This window comes from Carettochelys insculpta, chromosome 22, assembly GCF_033958435.1.
Source record: "Carettochelys insculpta isolate YL-2023 chromosome 22, ASM3395843v1, whole genome shotgun sequence".
In the NCBI taxonomy this organism is placed as follows: Eukaryota; Metazoa; Chordata; order Testudines; family Carettochelyidae; genus Carettochelys; species Carettochelys insculpta.
The window spans coordinates 23,527,964-23,552,929 of NC_134158.1; the positions used below are offsets into that span (position 1 = coordinate 23,527,964).

The following is a 24,966-nucleotide window of genomic DNA, read 5'->3' on the forward strand; positions in this document are numbered from 1 at the left end:
ACGGAGGCTGGACAGAGGAACGATTCCACACAGCCAGCCGCTTTCCCGTTTATTCAGCCTGGCAGTGCCCAGCCGCGCCAGAGGCCGGCCCCCGTGGCCAGGCACCAGCGTTCCCACGGGGGAGGGCAGGAGTTCCCCCAGAGGCACGGCCAGCACATGGCACCGTGGAAGGCAGCAGCCCCAGGCCCCGAGTCTGGCAAACCCCAGCTGGCGGGCAGGGCAGGTGGCCGGGCTCCAGGACTGAGGCCCAGTGACGGGAGGGCAGAACCCCCCAAGCAGCACCAGGCAACACCTGTCTCCTGGCAGAACCCAGCCACTGGGGTGAGGTGGGGGGTGCGCGAGGACAGTGACTCCTTTTCCTGCCCCCTCCAGCTGCAGCGGGTCCCCCCTTCCCCTGCTGGGCAGCAGGACCAGGCCAAGGGGTGCAGGCCGCACCGCCAGCTGCAAGAGGCAGGGAAAAGCCACCATCACCTTACAGCTGGGCCCCCCATCTCGGGGGTGGGGGGGGGGGGGAGACATGAGCTCCAGGACCCCACAGCCTGCAGGGGGCACTGGCCAGCCCCAGCAGCTCCCCCCACCTTTGGGCTATGGCCAAAGCACTGGAAGGGGCTCTCCACCCCAGCAGAGCGCTGCCCTGCTCCTGCCCAGGGATTCCTCCTGCAGGGCTGGGGGCCAGCAGGCCCCTCGGACAGCTGCTGCCCTGGGCTGGGGGCAGGGCCTTGGAATCCCCCCCGAAGTCACGCTACACCTGGACCAGTCCCCCTCCCTGCCAGCCAGAACCCACAGCTCCGGGGCAGGGCGATGGCCCAGGCTGGTCCATTGCCCAGGCAGAGACCAGAGGCTGCCCCGGCGTCCGCCCTGCGGAGCCGCTGCTATCTGCCGATGGAGGCGTAGTTGGCGTGGCTGCCTGTGTTGAGCTGGGCACTGGCTGGGGGCAGCTTCTCGCTCTGGGCCAGCTCTGCAGGCGCTGCCCCAGACTCCAGGATGGGCTCCTGGTCGCCGTGGCGAGTGGCCGGTGGCAGGATGAGCTCGGTCAGGCCGTGCAGGTCGGCTGCCTTGTGGAAGGTCTGTAGGACCAGCAGCACAGCCATCAGCCCCAGCAGCAGGTACGCTGTGGAGAGAGCAGGGCATCAGTCCTTCCCCGCAAACGACACTGCCACTGCCCCCACAGCGCATCCTGGCAAGAGGGAATGGAGCCCAGGGGTCCCGGCCCACAGCTCTGCCCAGCCCCCATCTCCTCCCACAGCAGAGAGGGAACCCAGGAGTCCTGGCTCCCAGCCCCCAATTCCCTCCCAGAGCAGAGAACCCAGGAGCCCTGGCTCCCAGCCCCCAGTTCCCTCCCAGAGCAGAGCAGAGAACCCAGGAGTCCTGGCTCCCAGCCCCCTGCTCTAACCCCCCGAACTCCAGCACACCTTTGGTACGGCTCAGGAGGTAGCGGTGATGCCCTTGACGTGGGCTGACACACAGACGCAGCCCACGAGTCTCCCCAGACTGCCCTTGTGAGGCTTCTGGGCCCCCGCGTCCCTCCCCCACTCGTGCCTGGCCCCTGGGGAGGGGTGTCCAGGTTTTCCTGGAGCACCGCGTGCGCCTCAGGTGCCACCCAAGTGGGCTGCCAGGCACCCGAGCACATACCACTGGACTCCGTTGGCGGCCAGCTGCCGCAGCGCCTGAGGGCACAGCGAGGGGTGGGGGCTGGCTACCTGCTTCTCCAGGGACCACAAAGCCGGAGAGGGGCAGCTGGCAGGTCAGGGACTGCTCAGTGCCCTGCCCGTGGGGCAGAGGGAGAGCCCAGGGCGCTCCAGGGACCACCTTTGCTCGGATGTGCTGCCACCTGGGCTACCCAGCTGGTCCTGAAGACTAATAAACCCTGTTCCCACCCAGGCTGAGTTGCGGCTGGCTGGGGTGTGAGGGGGGGGTCCCTCCAGGCGGCTGAACGCCCCAGCCCCACGCCGGGAGGGTGCCGGGCCCAGAGGCACCAGGACGAGGCCCCCAGCCCACTTACCGGTGACGCAGACCTTGTAGAGCTCCCGGAGCTTCTGGCCGGGCTGCTCACCCGGCACGTAGTCGCCCAGGCCGATGGTGCACAGCGAGATGAAGCAGAAGTAGAAGGCGTCCAGGTAGCTCCAGCTCCCCTCCAGCGCATTGAAGACGGCGGCCGGCAGCAGGAAGAAGAGCAGCAGCACAGCCAGCAGCAGCAGCAGGAAGTGGGCCAGGGCCAGGTCCCGGTAGCTGTAGCCGCAGCGCAGCTGCAGGTACTCCAGGGGCCGGTGGGTGAGGACCCGCGCCAGGCGCTGGACAGTGGCCGTCAGCACCAGCATGGTGAAGGGCACCCCCAGCAGGGCGTAGAAGATGCAGAAGGCCTTGCCAGAGTCAGAGAGCGGCGTGGTGTAGCCATAGCCTGCAAGGGGGGCACAGGGGAGAGGTCACCCAGCACGTCTCTGGGGGTGGGGGGACACTGAGGCACAGAGGCCGGCCCTTGGTCAGTGTCAGAGCCAGGCCGCCTGACGCCAGGTTCCCCTGCCCTGCACCCCACTCCAGGGGCAGAACCCAGGAGTCCTGCGCCCCAGCCTCACCTCGCTGTGTGCAGACCCCAGCTCAGGCCAGCTGGTCCCAGGCGAGATGCCAGACCTGGCTCTGGCCGGCCGGCCGGCTGGCTGGGTGAGGCCAGCTCTGGGAGCAGCTCCAGGGGGCAGCTGGGTAACGAGATTTCACTCCCAGGCTCATTCTAAGCCAGGCAATTAGGCAGCCACAGGGGTCAGCACTGCAGCCAGCAGAGTCAAGGCCCCCGGGGGCTGCAGCCTGCACACTGCCCCACATTGGGGAGGGACCTGGCCAGGCTCAGGGACTGTGCTCAGTAGCACCCAGGGCCCCCATGCCGGCTCCAGTGCTGCCTGAGCGCAGCAACCCAGGCTGGGCCATGTACCAGGATAACAGCCTACTTCTGCAGCAGGAGGGACCAGGGTGGCGGTGGGCCGTGCCGGCAGCTGCAGAGCTCCGTAGCACGGCAGGACTGGCCCCACGGCTCCTCCAGGCTGTTCTGACAGCCGGGACTGGCCCCAGCCCTCCACCCCTGGCTCCCACCAGCACGTGCAGCTGCCGCTTGCCAGGGGACCAGGCAGCCGGCTCTTCGCCCCTGCAAAGGGGGGGGCGCAGGTCTGGAAGGGGCCCCTGGGGAGAGCTGCCCCTGGTCATGGCTGACGCCCAAGCTCAGGGCCTTGCTCTCAGCCTGCTCCCCTCCTGGCTGCCAGGGAGCTGTTTACTCTGACTGTTGACTGAGGGCAGGCACCGGGAGCCCTGCCCACAGATGTCTCTGGACCCAGCAGGCCCCAGGCCAGGCCAAGCTCCGGGGCTGCTCTGTCCTGGAGATGAGCCAGTACCGGCGCCTCAGCCCAGGCACTCTGGTTGGGGATATGGACGGACAGCGCCAGACAGACTGCGCAGGCAGGCAGGGCATTGCTGCCCCCCATACCCCGTGCCGTGCTGCGGATGCCCCCAGGGAAGGTGCTCTATGGTGCCCTGAAACTGCCAGGGAGCCCCACGTGCCCCCCCCCCAGCGTGACGTCACTGGGGCCAGGCCCTGCAATGCCCATGCCCTCGGTCTAGCAGGCAGCAGGAGTCTCTGGCTGGGTGTCAGCCCTGAGCAGGGCCAGAACAAGGGGTGAGGCACCAGTGCCAGCTCAGCTCCAGGTTAACCCCTCCCTGCCAGGCCTCAGCCCACGCACAGGGGCGGGCAAAGAGACAGTGTCTGGGACTACCCCAGCGCGCACAGCACATCTCCAGGGCAGTAAGACACATGTGCCAGCTAGGAACACTCGTCACTGTCTGTCACGAGTGTGGCAGTGCTCAGCTGGGCTGGGGCCCACTCTTCCTTCCCGGCTAGCCAGCCACCGGCTCAGTGTCTCGAACCACAGGGCCACTCAGACCCACCTGCCACACGAGCCAGAGGCAGATCAGGAGCCAGGACCAGTGGGGGCAGGGGAGTGGTGCCTAGTGGTTAGTGCAGGGTGGGGGCCAGGGTGGGGAGCAGAAATTCCCATTGGCTCCAGGTTAGACCCAGCTAGCTGGGGTGGGGGAGGTAGGTCCATGGGGCTGGGACTCAGGCCCGGTGGTTTGCTGGCTCTGGGGCTGGCCAGGCCAGGACCCCGGTGCAAACCCCACCGAGCTGAGCCCTGCAAGTGGGCCGGGACCCGGGCCCAGCACCGGGTGCTCCAGGAGCTCCTGGCCGCGGAAGCGCCGGGTGCGCACAGTGGGGGGGCAGGAACTAACCCGGGGGGCAGCCTGCCAGCTGGGCACTTTCACTTTCCCTCCGCCTGGGCCGGGGGGGCGGGGCTGAGCTCTTCCCAAGCAAAGGGTCAGGGTCCCGAGCGCGGGCCGGGCCCTCCACTACTGCCCCCCCCGGCCGCTGCCCAGGACTGACTCCTCGCAGCCGGGCCAGGGCCAGGGCCAGGGCCAGCGCCCCCGGGCGCCAGCCGCTCCCGCGCCGCAGCGCTGCAGGGCCCCGAGACGCTTCGGAGTTAACTCGGCCTTACAGCTGCCCCCGCCTGGCCAAGGGAGCCGGGCCCAGAACCTCCCCCCGCGCCGCCCCCGTCCTGGTCAAGGGAGCCGGGCCCAGAACCTCCCCCCGCGCCGCCCCCGTCCTGGTCAAGGGAGCCGGGCCCAGACCCCCCCCACCGCCCCCGTCCTGGCCAAGGGAGCCGGGCCCAGACCCCCCCCACCGCCCCCGTCCTGGCCAAGGGAGCCGGGCCCAGACCCCCCCCCACCGCCCCCGTCCTGGCCAAGGGAGCCGGGCCCAGACCCCCCCACCCACCGCCCCCGTCCTGGCCAAGGGAGCCGGGCCCAGACCCCCAAGGACCAGAAGGCCAGCAGGGACCACCGAGATCCCCGTCCACTCACAAGGGCCACGTGCCCCAGCCACCACCTTCCCGAGCCCGGCCCAGCCCACGGGGCAGCGCAGGGGCTCAGCCCGTCCGGGCAGCCGGAGACGGTCACTGGGCACTCGAGTGGGCCGGGGGGGCCGGGGGGGGAAGCTGCGTTACCCCCCCGGGGAGGCAGAGGACCGGCGCTCAGGACGCCCCGGCATGACCCGGCCGCACGTCTCGGCGGCCGGCGGGACTGCGCGGGAAGGGGCCGCCAGGCTCCGGGGGCGGCTCCAAGCGGAAGGTCGGGGCGCTGCGGGCGGGCTCACCCACGGTGGTGACCAGGGTGCCGGAGAAGAAGAAGGCGGAGGCGAAGTCCCAGTTGGAGTGGCCCGCCGAGGCGTTGTGCAGCACCGAGACGCCGGAGCGGCTGGCGCGCAGCACCCGCTCCAGGAAGCTCTCCAGCGCGCTCTCGTTCAGGCAGGGGCTGTCCCGCAGGAAGGCGGCCTTGAGCCCGCGCAGCTCGGCCCGCAGCCGGCTCTCGTAGGGGCGCTCGATGGAGGAGACGACCAGCGCGCCCAGCAGCAGGTAGCCCAGGTAGCCCAGCAGGAGCAGCCCCAGCAGGGCGCAGCGCTGCATGGCACGGCCGGACCCGTGCGCCCTGGCGCGGCGCCGGGACGGGACGGGACGGGAGGCGGGGCGCCGCGGCACGAACCGGACCCAGCGCCCGGGCTGCCTCTCTTCACCCCTGAGATGGGCCGGGCCGGGCCGGGCCGAGCCGAGCCGCCCCGCCCCGCCACGAGCGGCTGCGCAGCGCCCCCTGCAGCCCAAGCCCAGGCGGCGCCGGCACCTTCGGCTGGGGACAAGCCCCTCCCTGCCCCCCGGGGGAGGCAGACTCGGGTCACAGCAGCGGCCTCGCCCGGGAGGGAGGGTCACGTGCACCGACCCCCCCCCCGCCTGCTCATTCCTGCGGGGGTCCCCAGGCGCTTCCCACCCGCGCCTCCCCTCCCCCAGGAAGTCGGTCCCCGCCTCTCTGCCAAGGCCACAGCTGGGCCACCGGAGGCAGGAGGTTGTCCCAGGGCGGAGGGAGCCGCAGAGCTGAGCAGGGAACCCAGGAGTCCTGGCTCTGAGCCCCCAGCACCACTCCCCTCCTGGCAACCTTCTCAGCCACCCGGCTGGCTGGCACGCGGCCCACGGGAGGGGACGTCTAACTCAATTACACGGGTCTTAACCGCAGGCGTCACGCGCGCGCCAGGCCACAAACCCACTGGGAACAAGGGCGGCTCTGTCCACCTCCCAGCCTGGGCCTGAGAGCCACTCGCTTACGGGAGACGTGAACTCCCCAAGACCCTCTTCGCCCTGGCGGGGCTGGGCCAGACCCCTCACTCCCGGGCACCAGGCTGAAGGGAGCAGCCCAGGCAGGGAAAGTGCACTGGGGTAAAGCTGGTGCTGCTGGGAGGTGATTCAGACCCAGGGGTTCTGCCTGAACCTGGGCTCCCTAGTGCCTGCCCCACTCTCCCCCACCCTCAGGCTCTGCAACAGGACCCTGCAGCTGGGGGTGCACCAGGATCTGCTTTGGGCATGAGGAGGCAGTGTCGGAAAAGGCCACCGGGGGTGGGAGCAGGGGCAGGGGCAGGGCACCAGAAGACAGGCCCCGGCGGCTGCTGGCTCCCAGGTGGAGGTAGAGCTTTTGCCTTTCACCAAATTCCTGCCCACAGGTGGCTTTGTGGGTCCCTGTCTGAACCCGGGCAGAGTAAGGAAGCAGCTGGCCCCAGCTGAAGGAGGCACAGTGGCCCCCCTAGGCTGTGGCTGGGCCAGAGCCGCCTGCCAGGCAAGCCCAGCGTGAGCCACACTGCTGAGGCGAACAGCTGGAGGCCTTTTCCGGAAGCACAGCCCCCGTCCCTTGCACCACACACATCCCTCCAGGCAGCGGGCTGTTGGTGGGGGGCCAAGGACAAGGGGCTGAGCCGGCAGCCTGGGTGACAGCCCCTCAGGGCACGGGGGGTGCTTCCCACCACTGCAGCACTGGGTGGCATGGGGGGAGCGCGGGCTGCCTTCAACTTGCAGCAGAGCCCAAATCCCAGTTTGCCCCATGTCACAGGCTCACGGGACTGACCTGCACCCCCAGCCCTGCCCCAAGCTCCTTCCGCGTGACAGCCCTGCTCGGGGCTCTCCTGGGCCTGCCCCTCAGAGCCTTCAGCACCCCGGGCTCTGCTGGGGCCCTCAGGAGTCCCATTGCTCGGCACGCCCTGAGGGAGCTGTGCCCTCCCCACGCTCTAGCCGCCAGCACAAAACAGGAGGTTGACTGGGTGTCTGCACCGGGGCAGGTCAGGTCCAGCCCTGAACGCTTTTTAATCCAGCCTGGAGCCCCTCCGGCTGCCCAGCCCCAGCGACATCTCCCCTCCCACGGGCCAGAACCTAGGTAGCGGGGCTGAGAGATTTTGCTGGGAGCAGGGCAACGTGACCCCCGCCCCCACACACACACAGCAGGTGGGACAGCCAGTGGGCTGGGGCTGCTGGTGGGCCACGAGTGCTGGGCAGGAGATGCTTCATGTAAACACCTACCGCCCAGAGCCTGCGTTTGGCACTGCGCCCCCCTGCCTCCCGGCCCTGCCCCCTGCCGCCCAGCCCTGCCCCGGCCCTGCCCCCTGCCGCCCAGCCCTGCCCCGGCCCTGCCCCCTGCCGCCCAGCCCTGCCCCGGCCGTGCCCCCTGCCGCCCAGCCCTGCCCCGGCCCTGCCCCCTGCCGCCCAGCCCTGCCCCGGCCCTGCCCCCTGCCTCCCAGCCCTGCCCCGGCCCTGCCCCCTGCCGCCCAGCCCTGCCCCGGCCCTGCCCTGAGCTCCTTTCTGCCCCCCCACCTCCCAGCCCTGCCCCGGCCCTGCCCCCTGCCGCCCAGCCCTGCCCCGGCCCTGCCCCCTGCCTCCCAGCCCTGCCCCGGCCCTGCCCCCTGCCGCCCAGCCCTGCCCCGGCCCTGCCCCCTGCCGCCCAGCCCTGCCCCGGCCCTGCCCCCTGCTGCCCAGCCCTGCCCCGGCCCTGCCCCCTGCCTCCCAGCCCTGCCCCCTGCTGCCCAGCCCTGCCCCGGCCCTGCCCCCTGCCTCCCAGCCCTGCCCCGGCCCTGCCCCCTGCCTCCCAGCCCTGCCCCGGCCCTGCCCTGAGCTCCTTTCTGCCCCCCCGCCTCCCAGACCTGCCCTGAGCTCCTTTCTGCCCCCCCCCCGCCTCCCAGACCTGACCCCCAAAGGAAAGGGGGCCCTTGACCATGCTTGGTGTGCTCCCCCATCAAAAATTGCCCACCCCGGTCTGACCCTCAAGCCTGGCTTGCCTCCGCCCAGCAGGTCCAGGGGCTCTGGCCACCCGCTCCCTCCCTGAGTGTGGGATATCACCAGCCCCAGCTGCTCCTCTGTCCTTTGTCCTCTGTCCCAGGTAAACAGGTCTCGGCCCCTCTCCTGTCCTCTGTTCCCATCTGGCTGGAACTGGCTGGGCGGGTCACCGTGGTCCTGCACAGCCCTTTGTCCTGCTGGCCAGAGCCGCCTGCCAGGTTGGGCTGGGCCTCAGCCACTGGGGTCCCCACCTTAGGCCATTGTGCAGGGTCCCAGCTGCTAGGCGAGCTCAACAAAGCCTCTCCTGCCACCCAGGGAAATGGAGACCCATGTAAAACCCTGCAAAAATCCCCACTTCCTGCCACCCCAGTGTCGCTCAGGGCTGGGCTACCTAGAAAATTCAATGGACCTCAGGGCTGTGTCAGAGTGAGGGGTTCCCTGGGCCCGTCCCCATCTGCAGGCAGACGTGACTCTCATTCAGCAGGGAGAACAAGGAGCCGTCAGTACAATCCAGCTTGGGGAGAGGGGCCCAGAAGGGTCCCTGAGCCGGGCGTTGGCCCCCTTCCTCCCTCTGCAGCCAGATGAGACTGCCCCACTCCACAGCCCAGTTCAAAACCAAACAGTCACACGCACGTCCCTCCCAGCCTTTGTCCTGCTTCTTCAGCAGAACTTGTCACCTGGCCTCACCCCCTGCCAGGCTCAGATTCCGAAGGACATCGCCAATGTGAAACTGCAAGAAGCTATCCCACCCAAGGCTCCCTTCACCATCTAGGTACTGGTGCAAAGCTGGGGGAAACTGAGGCACACACCTGGGGTTACTACAGGACAGTAGACAAAATGCAATATCAACCGAGGAATAAAATCCCTGCAAACCCCCCTTCAGCAGAGTGCAAGGGTCACGCCCACCTAGCCCTGCCCCCGCCTTGGAGGCAGCACCAGGGAGAAGTGGGGGGCGGCGCACCTACAGGGAGGGGAGAACCTCCCCCCCAGACCTCGGGAGCATCACCACCCAAGTGCCACCCACAGACAAGGCCCTGGCCTTGGCACGGGCTAAACTGGGCCATGCAGCTGCAGGAGCCGGCCTCAGGGCGGCCTGTGTGCACAGGAGCTGGTTTCTCCCTGGCCCACGCCTCCCCCACTGCTCTGCTCCACGCTCAGCTGGGACGCCCTGCATCTGCCCTGCCTGCGCACATCTCTCCAGAAGTTGAAGCAGCAGCAAACACGCCTGCCCCCTTCCATTCCCGCAGCCTGGGGAGCTCCAGGGTGGGCGGCTCCTCGGCACTTCCAGATTCGCTAGGCTCGGGGCATCCGCCTGGGGCCCTCCCTTAACAAGCTCCGTACTGGTGACAGTGACTGGCGGGGGCAGCAGGTGGCTGCAGGTTGAAGACTGGTCACACCCAGCTGTATAATTAGAATGTGGTTATATTGTAGCTTTTCCGGCATTAGAACCAGGAGCCTGTAATTAAAAGCCCTCACTGCTGGAGAGCCAAGTCGTGCGCTTCCGTTCCGCAATCGGCTCCCTGGCCTTCCCTGCCACACACTTGGCAATGCGATTCCGGGGCGATGCTGCTCCCGTCTCCAGGGGCACATCCACCCAGCCTCTCGGGGACGCCCTTGCTGGAGGCCGTTCTTAATGCTTTTTAATTTGGAAAAGCCTTCGCAGCCCTGACGCCGCTGTGAGGGGCCTGTCAGCAAACCCCTGTCCGCCTGCTGCTGGGCCAGGGCTGGTGCTGGCACTTGGGGGCCGAGGAACTGAAGGACTCGAGTGCAGTATTCCCCCTATTTCACAGCGCACTGGAGGTCCCCGAGTCCAGTCCCTGCCCTCACAGCAGGACCAAGCACCGTCTAGAGCTGTTGGGAACAACCTGCAGACCTCTGGGGTTCCACCTGCAGCCCCTCCCCCGTGTGCCTCTCATGCTCCGGGGTGTCAGTGCCCCACAGTCCCTATTCCTTCCCCTCCCGCCCAGCACTTGGTACGTTTCCTGTGCCTGCTCCTTCCCCGCCCAGCCCTGGCACGCTGCAGATCAGCTGTTTGCAACATTCCGGCTGGGGGAGTGGGGAGCAGCAGCGGGGAGGGAGGTGACTCAGTGGATCAGGAAGGGAGAGGAGCAGGTCAGTGCAGGGCAAGGGGTGCCTGGGGGAGGGCAGCAGGCAGGGCTGCGGGGGTGAAGGAGGGCCACTCCTGCGGCTCATCCACTGCCTGCCTGGCCAGGTGTGCGCCCGACCTGCTCTAAAAGCCTCCAGCGATGGAGATCCCACAACCTCGCTGGGCCAGTCATTCCAGTGAGTTCGCAAGTCTTCCCTAATGTCCGTCCTCCAGCCCCCCGCCTGCCCGCCGCAGTTCGAACCCATCGCTCCTTGCTCTCGCCTCAGAGGCTAAGGAGGCCAGTTCCTCTCGCTGGTCCTTGTAACACCGTTTCAGGGGCCTGAAAGCTGCGATCGTGCCTCCGCTCCGCCTTCTCGTGTCCAGACTAAACAAACCCGATCGTCAGCTGTCCCGCCTCGGCCCCGTTCTCTAGGCTTTCCGCCCTTTCTGGTGCTCTTCTCTGGACCGCCTCGAATTTCTCCACGTCTCGCCTGGCGTGGCACATGGAAGTGGAAAACATGCTCTGCGCAGAGCCGAGTGGGAGAAGGACTTCCTGTGCCTGGCTCGCTGCAGTCCTGCTCATGCACCCCAGATGGAGGTTGGCTTTTCTGACTCTAGGTCCCTTTCTGCAGGCCTCCTTCCTAGGGCGTCCCTCGCCCCGTCAGTGTGGGTGACATGGATTGCTCCTCCCGCAGAGCAGTGCTTTGCATTGCTCCTTATCAAAGTTCAGCCTCTACCTCAGACCCTTTCAACTTACAGCCCTGTCCTCCAGAGCTCTTACTGCCCCTCCCAGCTTGGTATCACCCACAAACTTTATAAGTGGGCTCTCCCTGCCATCACTGAGGCTACTGAACTGAACCGGTCCCAAAACCGACCCCACTTGTTATTCCCTTGCAGCAGGACTGTGAACCATTGAGAACTGCTCTCTGAGACCGGCCAGCCAACCAGTCAGGCACCTGCCTTGCCGTAAGCTCCTCTAGGTTGCCTTTCCTTTGTTTGTTGGTAGTCATGCTGTGCTAAGGGCGAGGTGTCATGTCTATCACTTCCCCCTTAGGCACAAGGCTCGTATCTTTTCAGGCTGGTCTAATATGATTTGTTCTATACAAATCCATGTTGGCTGTTGCCTATCAACTTAGTATCTTCCAGATGTTTGGAGACGGATTCTTTACTTATTTGCTCCATTATCTTCCCTGGCACAGGAGTTAAGCTGGCTGCCCTGTAGTTTACTGAGTTGTTTCTATTTCCCTTTCTGTAGACAGGCGCTGTATTTGCCCTTTTGCAATCTCCTGGAATCTCTCCCAACGTCCACGGCTTTTCCAAGACGATAGCTAATGGCTCAGCCACCTCCTCTGTCAGCACTTTGAGTACTCTAGGTTGTAGCTCATCAGGCCCTGGTGACTTGAAGACATCTAAGTTTCCAAATATGGTTTTATTTGTTATTTTCCTATCTCCTTTTTCAGCATTCATTACATTAGTCACCACCAACCTTCTTGGTGAAAACCAAAACAAAGAAGTCAGTAAGCACCTCTGCCATTTCCATGTTTCCTGTTACGTTTCTCCCTCTTCATTGAGCAGTGAACCAGCCCTGCCCTTGGTCTTCCTCTTGCTTCTAGTATATTGGTACAGCAAATGCTTTCGTAGCTGGCATTCCATCAGCCGGAGCTCTCCAGTAACCGGCATTTTAACCATAAGTAAATGTTAGGTACGTTTTCCATGAGTACAGCCTAGTGAAAATAAATACAAATAAATACTGCAAATACAGCATAAGTTTGCAGAGTACGATGCTACTGTTGTTGGTAAATAAAGCAGTCTGCATTCATTAGTTTGTTTCTTAATATCCAATCTTGTTTTCCTGTAGCATTATGAATTGTTTGGTGTACCTCTCTGTTATCCAGAATATTTGAATGTCAGGCAACCTCCCAGTCCTGGGGCTGCTGGATATGGAAGAGTTTACTGTAGAATGTTTTCCTGTTACCCTTTATGTCTCTAGCTAGGCTGAGCTCGTTTTGTGAATCTAGATGAGCCTCCTCTCAATAGGTTTTGCCACCTTCTCAAATCAAACATGTCTCCGAAACATTCCAAGAACTTGTTGGATAATATGTGCCCTGCTGAGTTACTTTCCCAACAGATGTCTGGATTGTACCATCACCACCAAGTCCTGTGCTTTGGATGGTTTTCTTTTAGACAGGGAGGAAAAAATAAAGCCTTATCCATTTCCTCTCCCTGGTCTGTCACAGACCCCTGCCATGGCACCCCCCTTGTTTTTCACCCCTTTCAACCCAAGCCGGAGACTCTCAACAAGGCTGTCTCATATGCTCATCTCCCTGAGCAAGCTGTACCCATCCATGCCAGTCTTGTATTAGACCAGGTACCATCTGTCACATGCAATGTATGTAATTCTTGCTCTTACAACCCACCCCCCTAAATTTCTGATTTGTCTCCCACTAACCTGTGGGCTTTGCTCACCTCTTCCCATCAACCCTAATTCACAGCCCTCCTCCCTAGGTTAGCCTTCCTGTGTACATGCTCCCTTTCCCTTCCACTATAGGTGGACCCCATCTCTGCTCAGCAGCCCTTCCTCAAACAGAAGCCCAAGCCCTCCTGGTGACACCCCCTTGCAGCCAGGCATTCACCTCCAGTACTGATGGGTTTCAGCCTGGGTGCCACGAAGGCCCAAAGAGAACACCCTATGCCCCAGACTCCCTCCTATGTTCTCCCAGAGCCTTGAGCTGCCCTCAGTACCTGCTAGTGCTAGCCATTGTTGGATGGAGCAGCTGAGTGCCAGGGGCTTAGGGGTGCCCTGGAAGAGCTGGGTGGTCCTACACCTTCATAACCTGACCCCCCCAATTTTCCTTACACCCAGCCCTACTTACCTGCCTCGCCTTTCTCTGCGCCACTGACCTGGACCCAGCCTAGGAAGCATTCACATGCCTAATGCACTCTTCTCCTCTCCCCTGGGGATTGCATGCTCATCCAGCAAAATAACAGAGAGGGAGCCGTGCTAGTCTATGTACTATCAAAACAGAAAGCAGTCCAGTAGCACTTTAAAGACTGGCAAAATAATTTATTTGGTGATGAGCTTTTGTGGGACAGACCCACTTCTTCAGACCAGAGCCAGACCGGAACAGACTCAATATTTAAGGCACAGAGAACCAAAAACAGTAATCAAGGAGGACAATGATTCCTGGTTTTGGTTCTCTGTGCCTTAAATATTGAGTCTGCTCTGGTCTGAAGAAGTGGGTCTGTCCCACAAAAGCTCATCACCTAATAAATTATTTTGCTAGTCTTTAAAGTGCTACTGGACTGCTTTCTGTTTTCATCCAGCAAAGTGTAGGTTGTGGAACATCTTTGTGGAAGGGGGCAGTGGTTGACACCCTTCCTTGCGTTACCTGCAGGAGGGGGGCCACTTTGCATTGTCTATGGCAACCACGTCTGCCCGCAATCCAGCCAAGGGCCTCCAGTTCTGTTCAGCTGAGAAGGACTTAAGAACACAGGTTTAGAGGAGCAGCCTGCAGCTCAGGCCTCCTCTGGGCAAATGCCCTCCCCACCCCCATTTGCCTCACTAGTGACTCTGCATCCCCTGGGGCAGATTTCCGAGCAATTGGGATGCAAGGACTGTGCCAGCAGGAGCTCAGTACTGCAGAAGGAGTTGGGGAATGTGTGCTTGAGAGGGCTGGGTATGTAATGCCTTGTAAACAAAGCCTGGCTGGTGACGGGGAAGCAGTGACGTATTGTCTATTGTGAACAACATGTTGGAAAGTCACAATGTACGCTATCACCCAGTGTAAGAACTGTGGAGTCTCACCATGCTTGAAGTTGTTGTGGGGATACACGGCTGTCATCACTGCTGTGTAAGATATGGATCGCCGAGGGCTCCCCTCCACCTGAGCATTGTAAAATGAAAGGGAGGGGAGTGCGAGAGAATAGTGGTTGAACGGGCTGGCTGGGAGCCCTTGGGCTATACAGCTATAAGACTGATTTGATTAGTTCTTCTTCTCTCCCCACCCCCGTTCAAGGATAGATCTAAAGCTGGAGTCTACAGTTACTTTGTGAGAATTCACCTTAGTGGAGGCTGTGGCTGGGCCCACAGCTGAAGCCACAGAGAGCTGGAATAAAACCCACAATACAGCAGACAGGTGGCTGGCAGGGGTGACTGGCAGCAGCCAACAGGGTGGCTGGCAGGTGCGACTGGAGCGGGGCAGCTGGCAGGAGCAAGCAGGACACTGGACCATCACGAAGGGGGCACTGCCTCAGGCTCAGTGAGCGAATGCATCCGGGTGAAGCGTCAGGGCCTGCACGGACTGGACAGAGCTGTAAATGGGGCATTTGAAGAGGGGTGTGGAGAAAGTCTGGGTATGTGAATGAGACGCTTACAGATAAAATGCACAGGATCTTTTCAGGGGACAATGCAGTATGGCCACGTTTATTATAAGAATGCAGCCAATATCTAGTGCTTAATACCTACACACCCACACCCGCAAGTGTTCTGATCCTAGCTGGAATCCGTGGCTTGAGTTCGCAGCTCGTGGCAGCTGACTGGCCAGGAGAGGTGGGCACAAGGAAGAAATGGGTCTGTCGGGCGCACACCGATGCTCTTCGACGTTGCCAGCAGAACGTTACCCAGGTCTTCCCTTCTCACGCCTTCTTTCTTAGGCTTCACCTTAGAAGTCAGCCTGTGGGTCCTGCTGGGTCAGGCTGTCTCATGACTTTAATCTTGTCCTCAATGGGATGTTGTTCTTTTGTCTTTGTGTGGATCTTTTTCTCACCTTCAGGGAGTTGTCTCTGCTGTTCAGCCACTGGTGTTTGATCATTAGGACAAGCTCATGTTGAGGATCAATCACACAGTCCCCATTCACACATCTAATACAATTCGTACTCTATCCACACAATTTAGGTAGGCTGGGTCTACACGTGCCCCTTCCTTTCCAAAGGGGCATGTTAATGAGCAGGTTCGAAATAATCTAATGAGGTGCTGCAATGAATATGTAGCACCTCATTAGCATAACAGCAGCTGCGGCGATTTGAAAGTGCGGCTTTTCAAATCGCGCACCACCCGTGGAGACAGGACCTTCCGAAAGGACCCCCCCCCCATTTTTCGAAAGCCCTTACTGCTTTTTCTTTAGACCTTAGGAGGCAGGCCTGTCCTCGCCTACAGACAGCCTGCCAACCTGAAACAAATTCTCACCAGCCACTCTAGATCACAACACAGGAACTCTAAACCTGGAACCAATCCCTGCAACAAACCTCACTGCCAACTCTGCTCACATATCTACACCAGGGGTATCATCACAGGACTTAACTTCAACCATTCCATCAGGGGCTCTTTCACCTGCACATCTACTAATATAATATATGCCACCATGTGCCAGCAATGCCCCTCTGCAATTTACACTGGCCAAACTGGACAGTCTCTATGTAAAAGAATAAATGGACATAAACCAGACAGCAGGAACGGTAATGTACAGAAACCTGTGGGAGAGCTCTTCAATCTCCCTGGACACTGAGTAGCAGATTTAAAAGTCGCAGCCCTAAAACAAAGAAAATTACAAAATCAAATGGAGAGAGAAATCTCTGAGCTGCAATTTATTTGCAAATTTGACTCCATCAGCCAAGGATTGAACAGAGACTGGGAGTGGCTGGCCTCTTACAAAACCAGCTTCTCTGCCCTGGGTGTTAATACCTCCCCATTAGACGCTCACAATGGGCCACATCCCCCTGTCTGATCTGACTTGTTTTTTCCTCTTTTGATACATACCACTGATAATGGGCCATTTCCACCTTGCTGAATAGACCTTGTCAGCTCTGGCCCTTCCTTTTACTGGGACCCCCCACTCTTTAAATACCCCTCTGGAAACACCCCCCACACTTGTGCATCTGATGAAGTGGGTCTTGGCCCACAAAAGCTTATGCTCCAAAATATGTTAGTCTCTAAGGTGCCACAGGACTTCTTGTTGTTCTGGTCCTCTCGGTTACCCTCAGCAGGAGCCACACACCTGGCAGCGGAGTGAGCTGCTCTGTGTGGGGAACAAGCAAAGAGCGAAGCATTGGGGAGCTCCTGCTCTGCCCGGCACTAGGAACACCACGCAGGCGGATGGCTGCTGCAGGGGAAGGGGCAGGCTGCTGTGCTGCTCTGACACCCCTCAGCAAGGGGAGCTCCCAGAGCTACTTGTGTTGCTGTTCCCTGCAGCTGAGGAGGCCGTGGGAGAACTCGGAGGGAACCCCAAGATGTGCAGGGATCAGCTCGGCCTTCCAATAGGCACAACACTGCACTGAGGGATACATACCCACAATGCACTGCTCATGCAGTCAGTGACGGTGCCCCCAACACAGACATGAGCTGTTGATGGAGCAAGTGTGAAAACCTTCTGGTGAGGTTTGTGGACTTTTGGTACGGACATAGGTTTTGTCTACACTCCTTGGTAGCGTGAACAAGGCCTGAGTTTTCATGGTGCTGTGTGGACACAGCCCTGTTGCTAAAAGATGGATAGACTTGCTCATTTTAAGTTTCCACTTTTCAGATTAAAAAGAGGAACCTGTAACACCCCTAAAGCCATAAGTGATGGGTGGGGGTACAGGGGGCACCACACGCAGCCCCTGCGCTGCCAGCCCACTCCCCGCACACACTGTGAACACTGCTGCTGATGAGTTTGTGGGCAGTCTCTCCTCTCCCCCTTAGCGGCATCAGCATCACCCAAAAGCAATACTCCTAGTCCGTGCAGCTCCAGGGGAGGGGGCAGTGCCCCTGCACCCACCAGAAGCTAGGGGTGGGAGCAGGGGTGGGGGTGGAGAATGGGAGGGGCAGGGCGCAGGCACATAGCCAGCGTCCCCTTTTACAATCCCTGGAACCCTGCTTGTGGGTTGGAGTTAGGGAGAACGTCCCCGAGTGTGGGAGGTTGCTGCAAGCGTTCTCAGCTTCCATGATCCAGGCTCACAGCAATGGATGCCAGCCACTAATCAGAGCTGGAGAAGGGCTAGGGGGCCCCACACCTGACCCAGCCTGACAGTTCCTAGCAGAAAAAAGTAAAGTTTACGTCCCCACCAAGGTGGAGACTATTGAACTGAGCCTCCTGTTTACAACTGCACCTTTATCTGCGTTCCTGAATTCCCTCCCTCTCATTCCCCCCCCGCCCCACTCCAGCACATCCTCACCCTAACTGGTAGTTTTGGTGTATAATGCAGGAGGAGCCAATGTGGGGTGCACTACTCAGATGTGCGGTTTGCAGAAACACCAGGCCCCACAGCTGGGCATGAACTGTGGCCTGCATGGGCACCACTCCCAGCATGCTTCAGAATCGTCGTAAAGCAGCATCGAACCTAACTGAATCATCCCCGCCAGGGCTTTGTCAAGCCAGGACTTAAACACCTTTAGGGATGGAGATTCCACCACCTCGCTCAGTAACACATCCCAGTGCTTCACCACCTGCCTGAGGGAACAGTTGTTCTAATATCCAGCCTCCACCTCCCCCTCTGTAACTTCAGACCATTGCTCCTTGTTCTGCCGCCTGCCACCCCTGAGAACAGCCTCTCTCCATCCTTTCACAGCCCCCCCCTTCAGGAAGCTGGAGGCTGCTGTCAAACCGCCCCTCGGTCTTCTCTTCTGCAAACTAAACAGCCCAAACCCCTCAGCCCCTCCTCGCAGGCCACGTGCTCCGACCCCTCGTCATTTGTGTTGCCCTTCGCTGAACCCGCTCCAGCACATCCAGGTGCTGCCCGTGCTGGGGGACCCAGAGCTGGACACTGCTCCAGACGTGGCCTCTCTAGTGCCCAGGGGAATAACAGCGCCTCTAGCTCTGCTGGAAACGCACCTCCTAATGCCCCCACCTGCCCAGCCTCCTGGGCTGGACGACGCCACTCCCAGAATGCCCTGCGCCGCGGTGCGGTTCCCTCCCAGCATGCCCTGCGCCACAGCCAGCGGGATGCCGCTGAGGGCCCTGGCAGGGGTGCGCTGCTGCACCCCAGGGGAGCCCTAGTTCGAGGCCCGTGCTGGGAGGGCGACTCTAGCTACGGGAGCCACGCCTGGGCCTACAGCACAGGGCGAAGCCTGCGCTAGAGCAACTGGACGCCATTTTGGAAAGGGGCAGACTAGGCTATGCAGTCATGTGACTGCTTCGCAGCCACCATCCTGAGCAACGGGCGAGGTACTTCCGGTCACGGGAGTTCATGTTGCTCGGTGTCTTGGCAACGCGCTCCACGGCTTCCGGCGTATTGTGCAACGCACACGCAACGACGTCGCTCGCCGGGCAACGGCACCCGGCCTCGCGCCCAATCTGTGAGGCCGCCGGCCGCACGTGACCCCTCCTCCCGACTCGTGATTGGTCGGTTGTCTTTGAGCAGGCGGGGCTGCCATTAAAGCCGCAGAGAGTGGGGCCGGGCCCGGCCCGCGCATCGCAACGCGGCGGGATGAACCTGGAAGGCGGCTCCGGCGCGGGGCTGCGGCAGCGTCCGTGCGGGGCGGGGCTCAAGGGGCGGAGTCGGGGCTGGGGGGGCCTGGGCTGGGTTCAGGCCGCCCCCATGGGGTACCTCCCTGCAGCCCCTGCTGCTGCTGCCACGGCCCCTCGCAGAGGCTGTCTGGAGACTTCCAACGCTGCCTCCCTGCCCACAGCCAGCATTGCAGGGGGTCCCTCGCGGTAGCCCTGGCAGAGGGGCCAGTTGCCAAAGGGGTTGTGGGGAGAGCTGGTTTCTCTGGCCCTTGTCCCGGGGCTGTCACCTGTGACCAGTCCCTGTTCCCTGGGTCCTGTTGCTCCAACTCACCTGCTGTCTGTCCTTCCTGCAGCCTCCAAGCGTCGGCTACCAGCTGCCTCCTCCGGCATGGTGGATCCTCATCAGCTCTTCGATGACACCAGCTCCAGCACCACTGCCCTGGGCAGGGGCTACGGTGCCCAGCAGTCCCCTACATCGGGCTCCTTCCTGGCCGAGCCCATGTCCAACTTTGCTATGGCCTACGGAAGCACCCTGGCCAGCCAGGGCAAAGAGATTGTGGACAAGAATGTGAGTGTGGGGTGGGGAGCTGGGGGAGACATTTCTGCTCTCTCTAAGTCTGTCCTGGCCTTGTGCTGCCTCCTGTTCTGCTCTTGGTTTTGTAACCCAGCCCTGAGCTCCCACCCCATGCTCTGAGCTGCTTTCCTCTCCTTGCAGATTGACCGCTTCATCCCCATGACCAAGCTGAAGTATTACTTTGCAGTGGACACCATCTACGTGGGCAAAAAGCTGGGGTTGCTTCTCTTCCCATTCATGCACCAGGTGAGTCCAAGGCTGCATTTGGCCTAGCTCCGTAACCAGAGCCAGAGCCTTGTTTGGCAGCAGGTGCAGGGATGATATTGCAAGGGCCTCTCTGGTCAAACAACCCAAAATGGAAAGTTTGAGTCCAGGAGGCTGCCCCCCATCCACTGCCAAAGTACCACCACTCCTGTTGGTGCAGGTGGCTCTGATATCTGACTGGTGTCCCAAAGCTCTGCCCAGAGGGGCTCCCGTGTGCACAGGCTTATGCATGTTGTCTGCAGGCAGGGCCTGTGAGGGGAGTGCTCTCAGACAGCCAGTCTGACTGCCCAAGGCCTGGCCCTTTGCTATAGTGTTTCCCACCTGTGGGAGCAGGATGCTGGTGGTACAGCTGTGCTGCTGGTAGGGTCAGGGCAGTGCAGGACCTCCAGGCCCCCTCACGTCGTAAGTGGCTCTCCAGTGCAGGGCACTGGCTCCTGTCTGTGCCCAAGGAAACTCGGAAGGCTGGCAACTTCCTTGCTGGCTCGTAGCATGGGGCTAGGTCAGGAGGAGGGGCACCAGGCAGAGATCACCCTTCCTTGTCAGCAGCTCTCATAGCTCTGCAGCAGGCAGGCATCTGAGGTTCCCCTAATGGAAGTGTCTCTTGGCAGGACTGGCAGGTGCGATACCAGCAGGACAGGCCTGTAGCACCGCGGTTTGATATCAACGCCCCTGACCTGTACATTCCAGGTACCTGGCGGGCAGCACAACATAGTCGGACTTGACCCTATGTCATAGGCAGGGCCTGGCTCTTCTGGCTGGGCTCGTAGGCTGAGCGTCGCAGACCCTAGCCATACAAATTGTAAGGCTGAGTGTTCTGGCCTGCCTTCTGGGGTGCTGGCGTGGGAGTGGAAAGGTGCATGGGTCCCCAAGGATCTCAAACTGAGTGGGAATGTAGAGGGGCTTCCCTGGGTCCTGAGGCCTTGTCCACAGGAGGAAGCTGAGTGGCCTAGCCCTAGTGGGGTAGTGACTCGGCTGCCACTAGGCTGCTACTCCTTGTGCAGGTGCACTGTGGAATCCAAGGCAGCAGAATTGCTCCTGCCCCTCTTTTGGGGTTCCCTGTGGGTGTTGGGAGCGCTCTCAGCTTGCCTGTATAGGGGGAGCCATTTCCACATAGGAGTGGTGATTCTGGGACATTCTGCCTTCTCTTTCCTTCACAGTCATGGCTTTCCTCACCTATCTTCTGGTGGCTGGCTTAGCGCTGGGAACCCAAAACAGGTGAGGCATCTGCTCCCAACCTCCCCAGGCTTGGTCTGTGCATGGGGCGCAGCAGCCTCCTGCAGGGGGTGGCTCTGCGTTGTCACGGAGAAGCTCTTGCCCAGCTTGTGCACCTGCTGGTCAGACTGATCTGTAGGAATGAATCTCCTATGGGATGACCCCAGGGCCGCTGGGCTCCTGCCCCTTTCCAGGAAAGGCCTCCTGGTGGAGGACCACATCCCCAGAGCTGTCAGCTGGAACGCTGTGCTCATTCCTGCAGGAGACAGGCCTGTGCTGGCCAGAGATGTTGTGTGAGGAGAAGCGTGGCCTTGGCCTGACCCTGGTGCTGGGGCATGTTCTGCTGATGGGCCTGTGGGTGGCTGTGTGGGAAGGGCTGGAACCCTCCTAACTGCTGTGTGAATACAGGTTTTCCCCTGACCTCCTGGGTCTGCAGGCCAGCTCAGCCCTGGCCTGGCTGATTGTGGAGGTGCTGGCCATCCTGCTCAGCCTCTATCTGGTGACTGTAAACACAGACCTCACCACCATCGACCTTGTCGCCTTCTCAGGGTACAAGTATGTCGGGTGAGTGCCGCATGCGGACTGGGCCTGCGACCCCTGTGCTTGAGTGCGGACAGGGTCTGGGCCTGCATTTGCATGGCTCCAGCAGCACCCGGCAGGGGCTGGGGGTGCTGGTGGCACTGCCGTGCTGTGGGCAGGGCTTGGCCCAGTGCCCCCAGACCCACTTATCTGCTGCCTCTCCTATGGCAGGATGATTGTTGGCATCGTGTCTGGCCTGCTCTTTGGCAAGACTGGCTACTACCTGCTGCTGAGCTGGTGCTGCCTCTGTGTCTTTGTCTTTACGGTAAGGGTCTAGGGCAGGTCAGTCACAGGGAGGGGATTGGCTTGGGCCACAGGGAAGTGCTCCCCGCATCAAGGCGGGAGCCAGGGCGAGGGCCCCCTGGCAGGCTCCAGTAGCACCCTGTGCACGAGGCTCCAGCTGCCAGGGGGTCCATGTGGCCCAGGGCCCTGGCCCACCACCCTCCCCTTGTCTCCCCCCAGATCAGGACGCTGCGGCTGAAGATCCTGTCGGAGGCGGCTGCAGAGGGCGTGCTGGTGCGGGGGGCCAAGAACCAGCTGCGCATGTACCTCACCATGGCCATCGCTGCCTTGCAGCCGCTCTTCATGTACTGGCTGACTTTCCACCTGGTCAGGTGATGGGCCATGCCTGGGGCCTGAGCCCCAGGCCGAGCCCCGCTCCCTGCCAGCCTTAAACAAGGCAGTCTGCTTTAGCCCGGCCTGCGGTCACATCCCTGGGTTAGCTGGAGCGGGAGGGGGCTCCTGAGGGGGATGGTGGGGGTGAGGCAGGAGCTACTTTTGGCTCCCCACCCCCCCCCCCCCCACGGGACTGTAGGGTTCTGCCAGGCTGGCTCAGGCAGCTGTGACTCCTGCCCAGAACACTGCCTGGGCTGGTGCCCTGTCTGGCACCTCCTGCCACTCTGGGTAAGGCCTGGGCAGGTCCCAGGGCCCCCACCCTCCATGCATGTGTGCTGCTGCCTGGTGGTCTCCTGTATTATGCTGCTGTCCCCCCAGATTGTCTCCACCCCCAAGCCAATAAACATCTGTGCTGGCAGCTGTGTGTGCTGCTTCCTTGGGGCCTGGAGGGGCGGGGGGAAGTTGCTCACACAGGCAGGAGCAGGGGCACCCAAGGAGGTGTCTTGTGCCACTCCCCACAGGAGCGATGAGAGCAGCTCCTGGCCATCGGCCCCATTATCTGAGCCCCACCCTCAGCCAGGGGCTGCAGGAGCAGCCTTCTGTAGACAGTCCCCTCTTTCCCTACTTCGGTCCAGGCCACCTCCAACTCCCACCAGTCCCAGGTCAGACTGGGCAGGGCATGCCCTGGCCTGGCACCCTTTAGGGGAGACTAATAATCCCCTGCCCCTCCTCTCACACAATCAGCTGGGCATGCTCAGACCCACCCTCTTTATTTCACATTAAGGCTCCAAAGGGCAGGCTGCAGTGGGGATGATAAGGCAGCTGGTGCCTGGCTGATGCCTGAGGCCCCTCCCAGCACGGGTGCGGCTCTGGGGGCGAGATGGGCCTGGCCTGGCCTGGCATCAGTGGCTCTTCGTCTCCTTTTTGTCTTTGGACTTGGGCTTCTTTGGCTTCTTCTCCTTTGGCTTCTTCTTCTTGTGCTCGTGCCCAGGGCCGTGGGGCTGGGGGGAGAGCACAGGGCTGGGAGAAGGGCCTAGGCAAGTCTGTGCCCTGTGGAGCTAGAGCTCTGCTGTCGTCATCCCCTTGTCCCCTGAGCCCCCAGACCGCAGTTCCCAGGGTGGGCAACAGCTGCGGGGGGCCATGCCCAGCAGTTGGAAGATGCCAGGGGCTGCACCCCCCAGCTATGAGTGGAGGCAGCATGAGGGCCAGGACAGAGGGGGCACAAGGCAGCTTAGGGTGGGGGACAGGATTCTTCCCTGGGGTGGGAGCTCAGGGAGTTCTGAGCTGGAGGAGGGGCAGAGGGGAATGCAGGGGGTTGGGGTGTGACCTGGGGCAGGTGACTTGGGTACCAGGTGGGGGAGCACAGAGGGTTGTGAAGAAGGGGTTCAACTCACCTGCCCTCCCCCCCAGTCAGCTGCTGGGTGGAACCTCCCAGCCCCCTGTTCCCCAGTTGGTAGTGGCACCAGCCCATGGGAGCTCCACAACTGGGGCCCAGGCAGCCAAGCGGCAGATCTCAGGCACCCCCCCCATGTGCGTGCACACACACCTGCTTCTCCCCATCGCTCTCAGAGGAGCTGCTGCTGCTGCTGCTGTCTGAGGAGCATCCGTGCCCATCCTGGGAGAGGAGAGAGTCCGGCTGGTCCCTGTTGCAGTGCAGGCTTCTGGCACCCCCACTCCCTCAGTCACAGGGCCAGGCAGCCCAGCACCCGCACCCCCCAGGTCACAGGGCTGGGCAGCCCAGCATCCCCCATCTCCTCCCAGGTTGCAGTGTGGGGGGCCAGCATCACGGGTGCTGTGCTGCATTGGGCACGGGGATACTCAGAGCGTGAGTCTGGGGAGCCCTCACCAAGGGCAGCAGACACCCGTGGCCATGCCCAGCAAAGGGAGTCCTGGGCTCCAGTCCCCGCCCCCGTCCCTGCCTCTGCCCCTCCTCACCTTGTGCTTGGCAGCAGGCCCTGCTCCTGACGGATGTCCCCCTTTCTTCCTCTCTTCTGCCTTCTTGGGGTCCGAGCCCACAGCTGTAGGACAGAGGGGAGGGCTCAGGGCCGTGCAGCCCATGCTAGGGACAGAGGCCAAGGCCCGTCCCGGCCAAGACCCACGGACACCCCCGTACTGCCCAGGCTGAGCAGGGCCAGCATCCTCCCATGGCCGGGAGGCGGGGGGTACTGTCCTTCCTCGGGAGAGAGCTGGGGTGGAACCCAGGAGTCCCGGCTCCCAGACACCCGCACCCGTGATGGAACTCGGGAGTCCGGGGTCGCTCACGCACCCCCCCCCCTTTCCCCCACCCCGCGGATAGAACCCAGGAGTCCGGGCGGCCCCTCTGGCTTTGCTGGGGGCTGTAGCTGCGCGGGGGCTGCCCGCTCACCCTTCGCCAGGTCGAAATCCATCCGGCCTGGCTCCCGCAGCCCGTCGTCTTGGGCTGGGCCGGGCCGGGCGGGGTTTTATAAGCGGCCTCCCGGGCGGGGCCGATCGGACCTTGTGTCCGGCCGCGCCCGCTCCCTGGGGCTGGGGGAGGGGCCGAGTGACCCCGCCCCGCTTTGTCCCCAGCGCCGCCCTGGGGTGAGGAGGGCAGGGGGCGGGGAGACAGCGAACCCAGGCGTCCTGGCTCCCAGAAACCTCCGCGCCAGAGCCCAAGAGTCCTGCTCCCCCCGCAGTTCTGAGCCAGGGTCGGACTCCCTGGGGCTCGTGAGCAGTTTTGGGGGCCCGAGGAGAGCTGAACGGGCGCCCCCTAGTGAGCCAGAGCCGGGGCGCGGCCCCGGACCCCAGCCCCGTGGTGGGGGGGGGGGGGGGGGGGGTGCTGAGCGTTTGTCGCACTGGGGGCGGGGCTCTACGGGCCCTACTGTAGACGTGCCCCGGCTGTTGCCGCCCCGGCGCCGCCTGCTCGGCGCTAGGACCCAGGGGAGGCGGGACTTGAACCAGGCCTGGGGATCCCGAGCCGGAGGCCTGGGCTGCCGCTCCGGGACCCCGAGGAGGGTGAGTGGGGCGGGGGCGCGGGCGGAGCTGCCCGGTGCCGCCCTGCGCTGGCCGCGCTCTCCCGACCGTGCC

The 24,966-nt window shown here is 62.4% G+C and overlaps 3 protein-coding genes across 3 annotated transcripts; 1 reads left to right on the top strand and 2 right to left on the bottom strand.

The window, feature by feature from the left end:
• Nucleotides 1-36: 36 nt before the first annotated feature.
• On the bottom strand, nucleotides 37-5,697 carry KCNK6 (potassium two pore domain channel subfamily K member 6). The gene is made up of 3 exons (XM_075016220.1): nucleotides 5,186-5,697; nucleotides 2,003-2,398; nucleotides 37-1,111 (listed from the first exon to the last, which is right to left on the bottom strand). The coding sequence occupies exons 1-3, from the start codon at nucleotides 5,493-5,495 to the stop codon at nucleotides 873-875; spliced, it is 945 nt and encodes a 314-aa protein (XP_074872321.1). The 5' UTR covers nucleotides 5,496-5,697; the 3' UTR covers nucleotides 37-872.
• A 12,891-nt stretch (nucleotides 5,698-18,588) lies between these two features.
• On the top strand, nucleotides 18,589-22,339 carry YIF1B (Yip1 interacting factor homolog B, membrane trafficking protein). The gene is made up of 8 exons (XM_075016286.1): nucleotides 18,589-18,697; nucleotides 19,031-19,245; nucleotides 19,393-19,497; nucleotides 20,124-20,202; nucleotides 20,673-20,730; nucleotides 21,136-21,291; nucleotides 21,478-21,571; nucleotides 21,769-22,339. Exons 1-8 carry the CDS (start codon nucleotides 18,658-18,660, stop codon nucleotides 21,922-21,924), a joined length of 903 nt encoding a protein of 300 aa, XP_074872387.1. The 5' UTR covers nucleotides 18,589-18,657; the 3' UTR covers nucleotides 21,925-22,339.
• Nucleotides 22,340-22,675: 336 nt separating this feature from the next.
• Nucleotides 22,676-24,471, bottom strand: C22H19orf33 (chromosome 22 C19orf33 homolog). Its single transcript, XM_075015978.1, has 4 exons — nucleotides 24,287-24,471; nucleotides 23,857-23,939; nucleotides 23,468-23,536; nucleotides 22,676-22,922 (listed from the first exon to the last, which is right to left on the bottom strand). Exons 1-4 carry the CDS (start codon nucleotides 24,306-24,308, stop codon nucleotides 22,824-22,826), a joined length of 273 nt encoding a protein of 90 aa, XP_074872079.1. The 5' UTR covers nucleotides 24,309-24,471; the 3' UTR covers nucleotides 22,676-22,823.
• Between the last annotated feature and the right edge of the window lie 495 nt (nucleotides 24,472-24,966).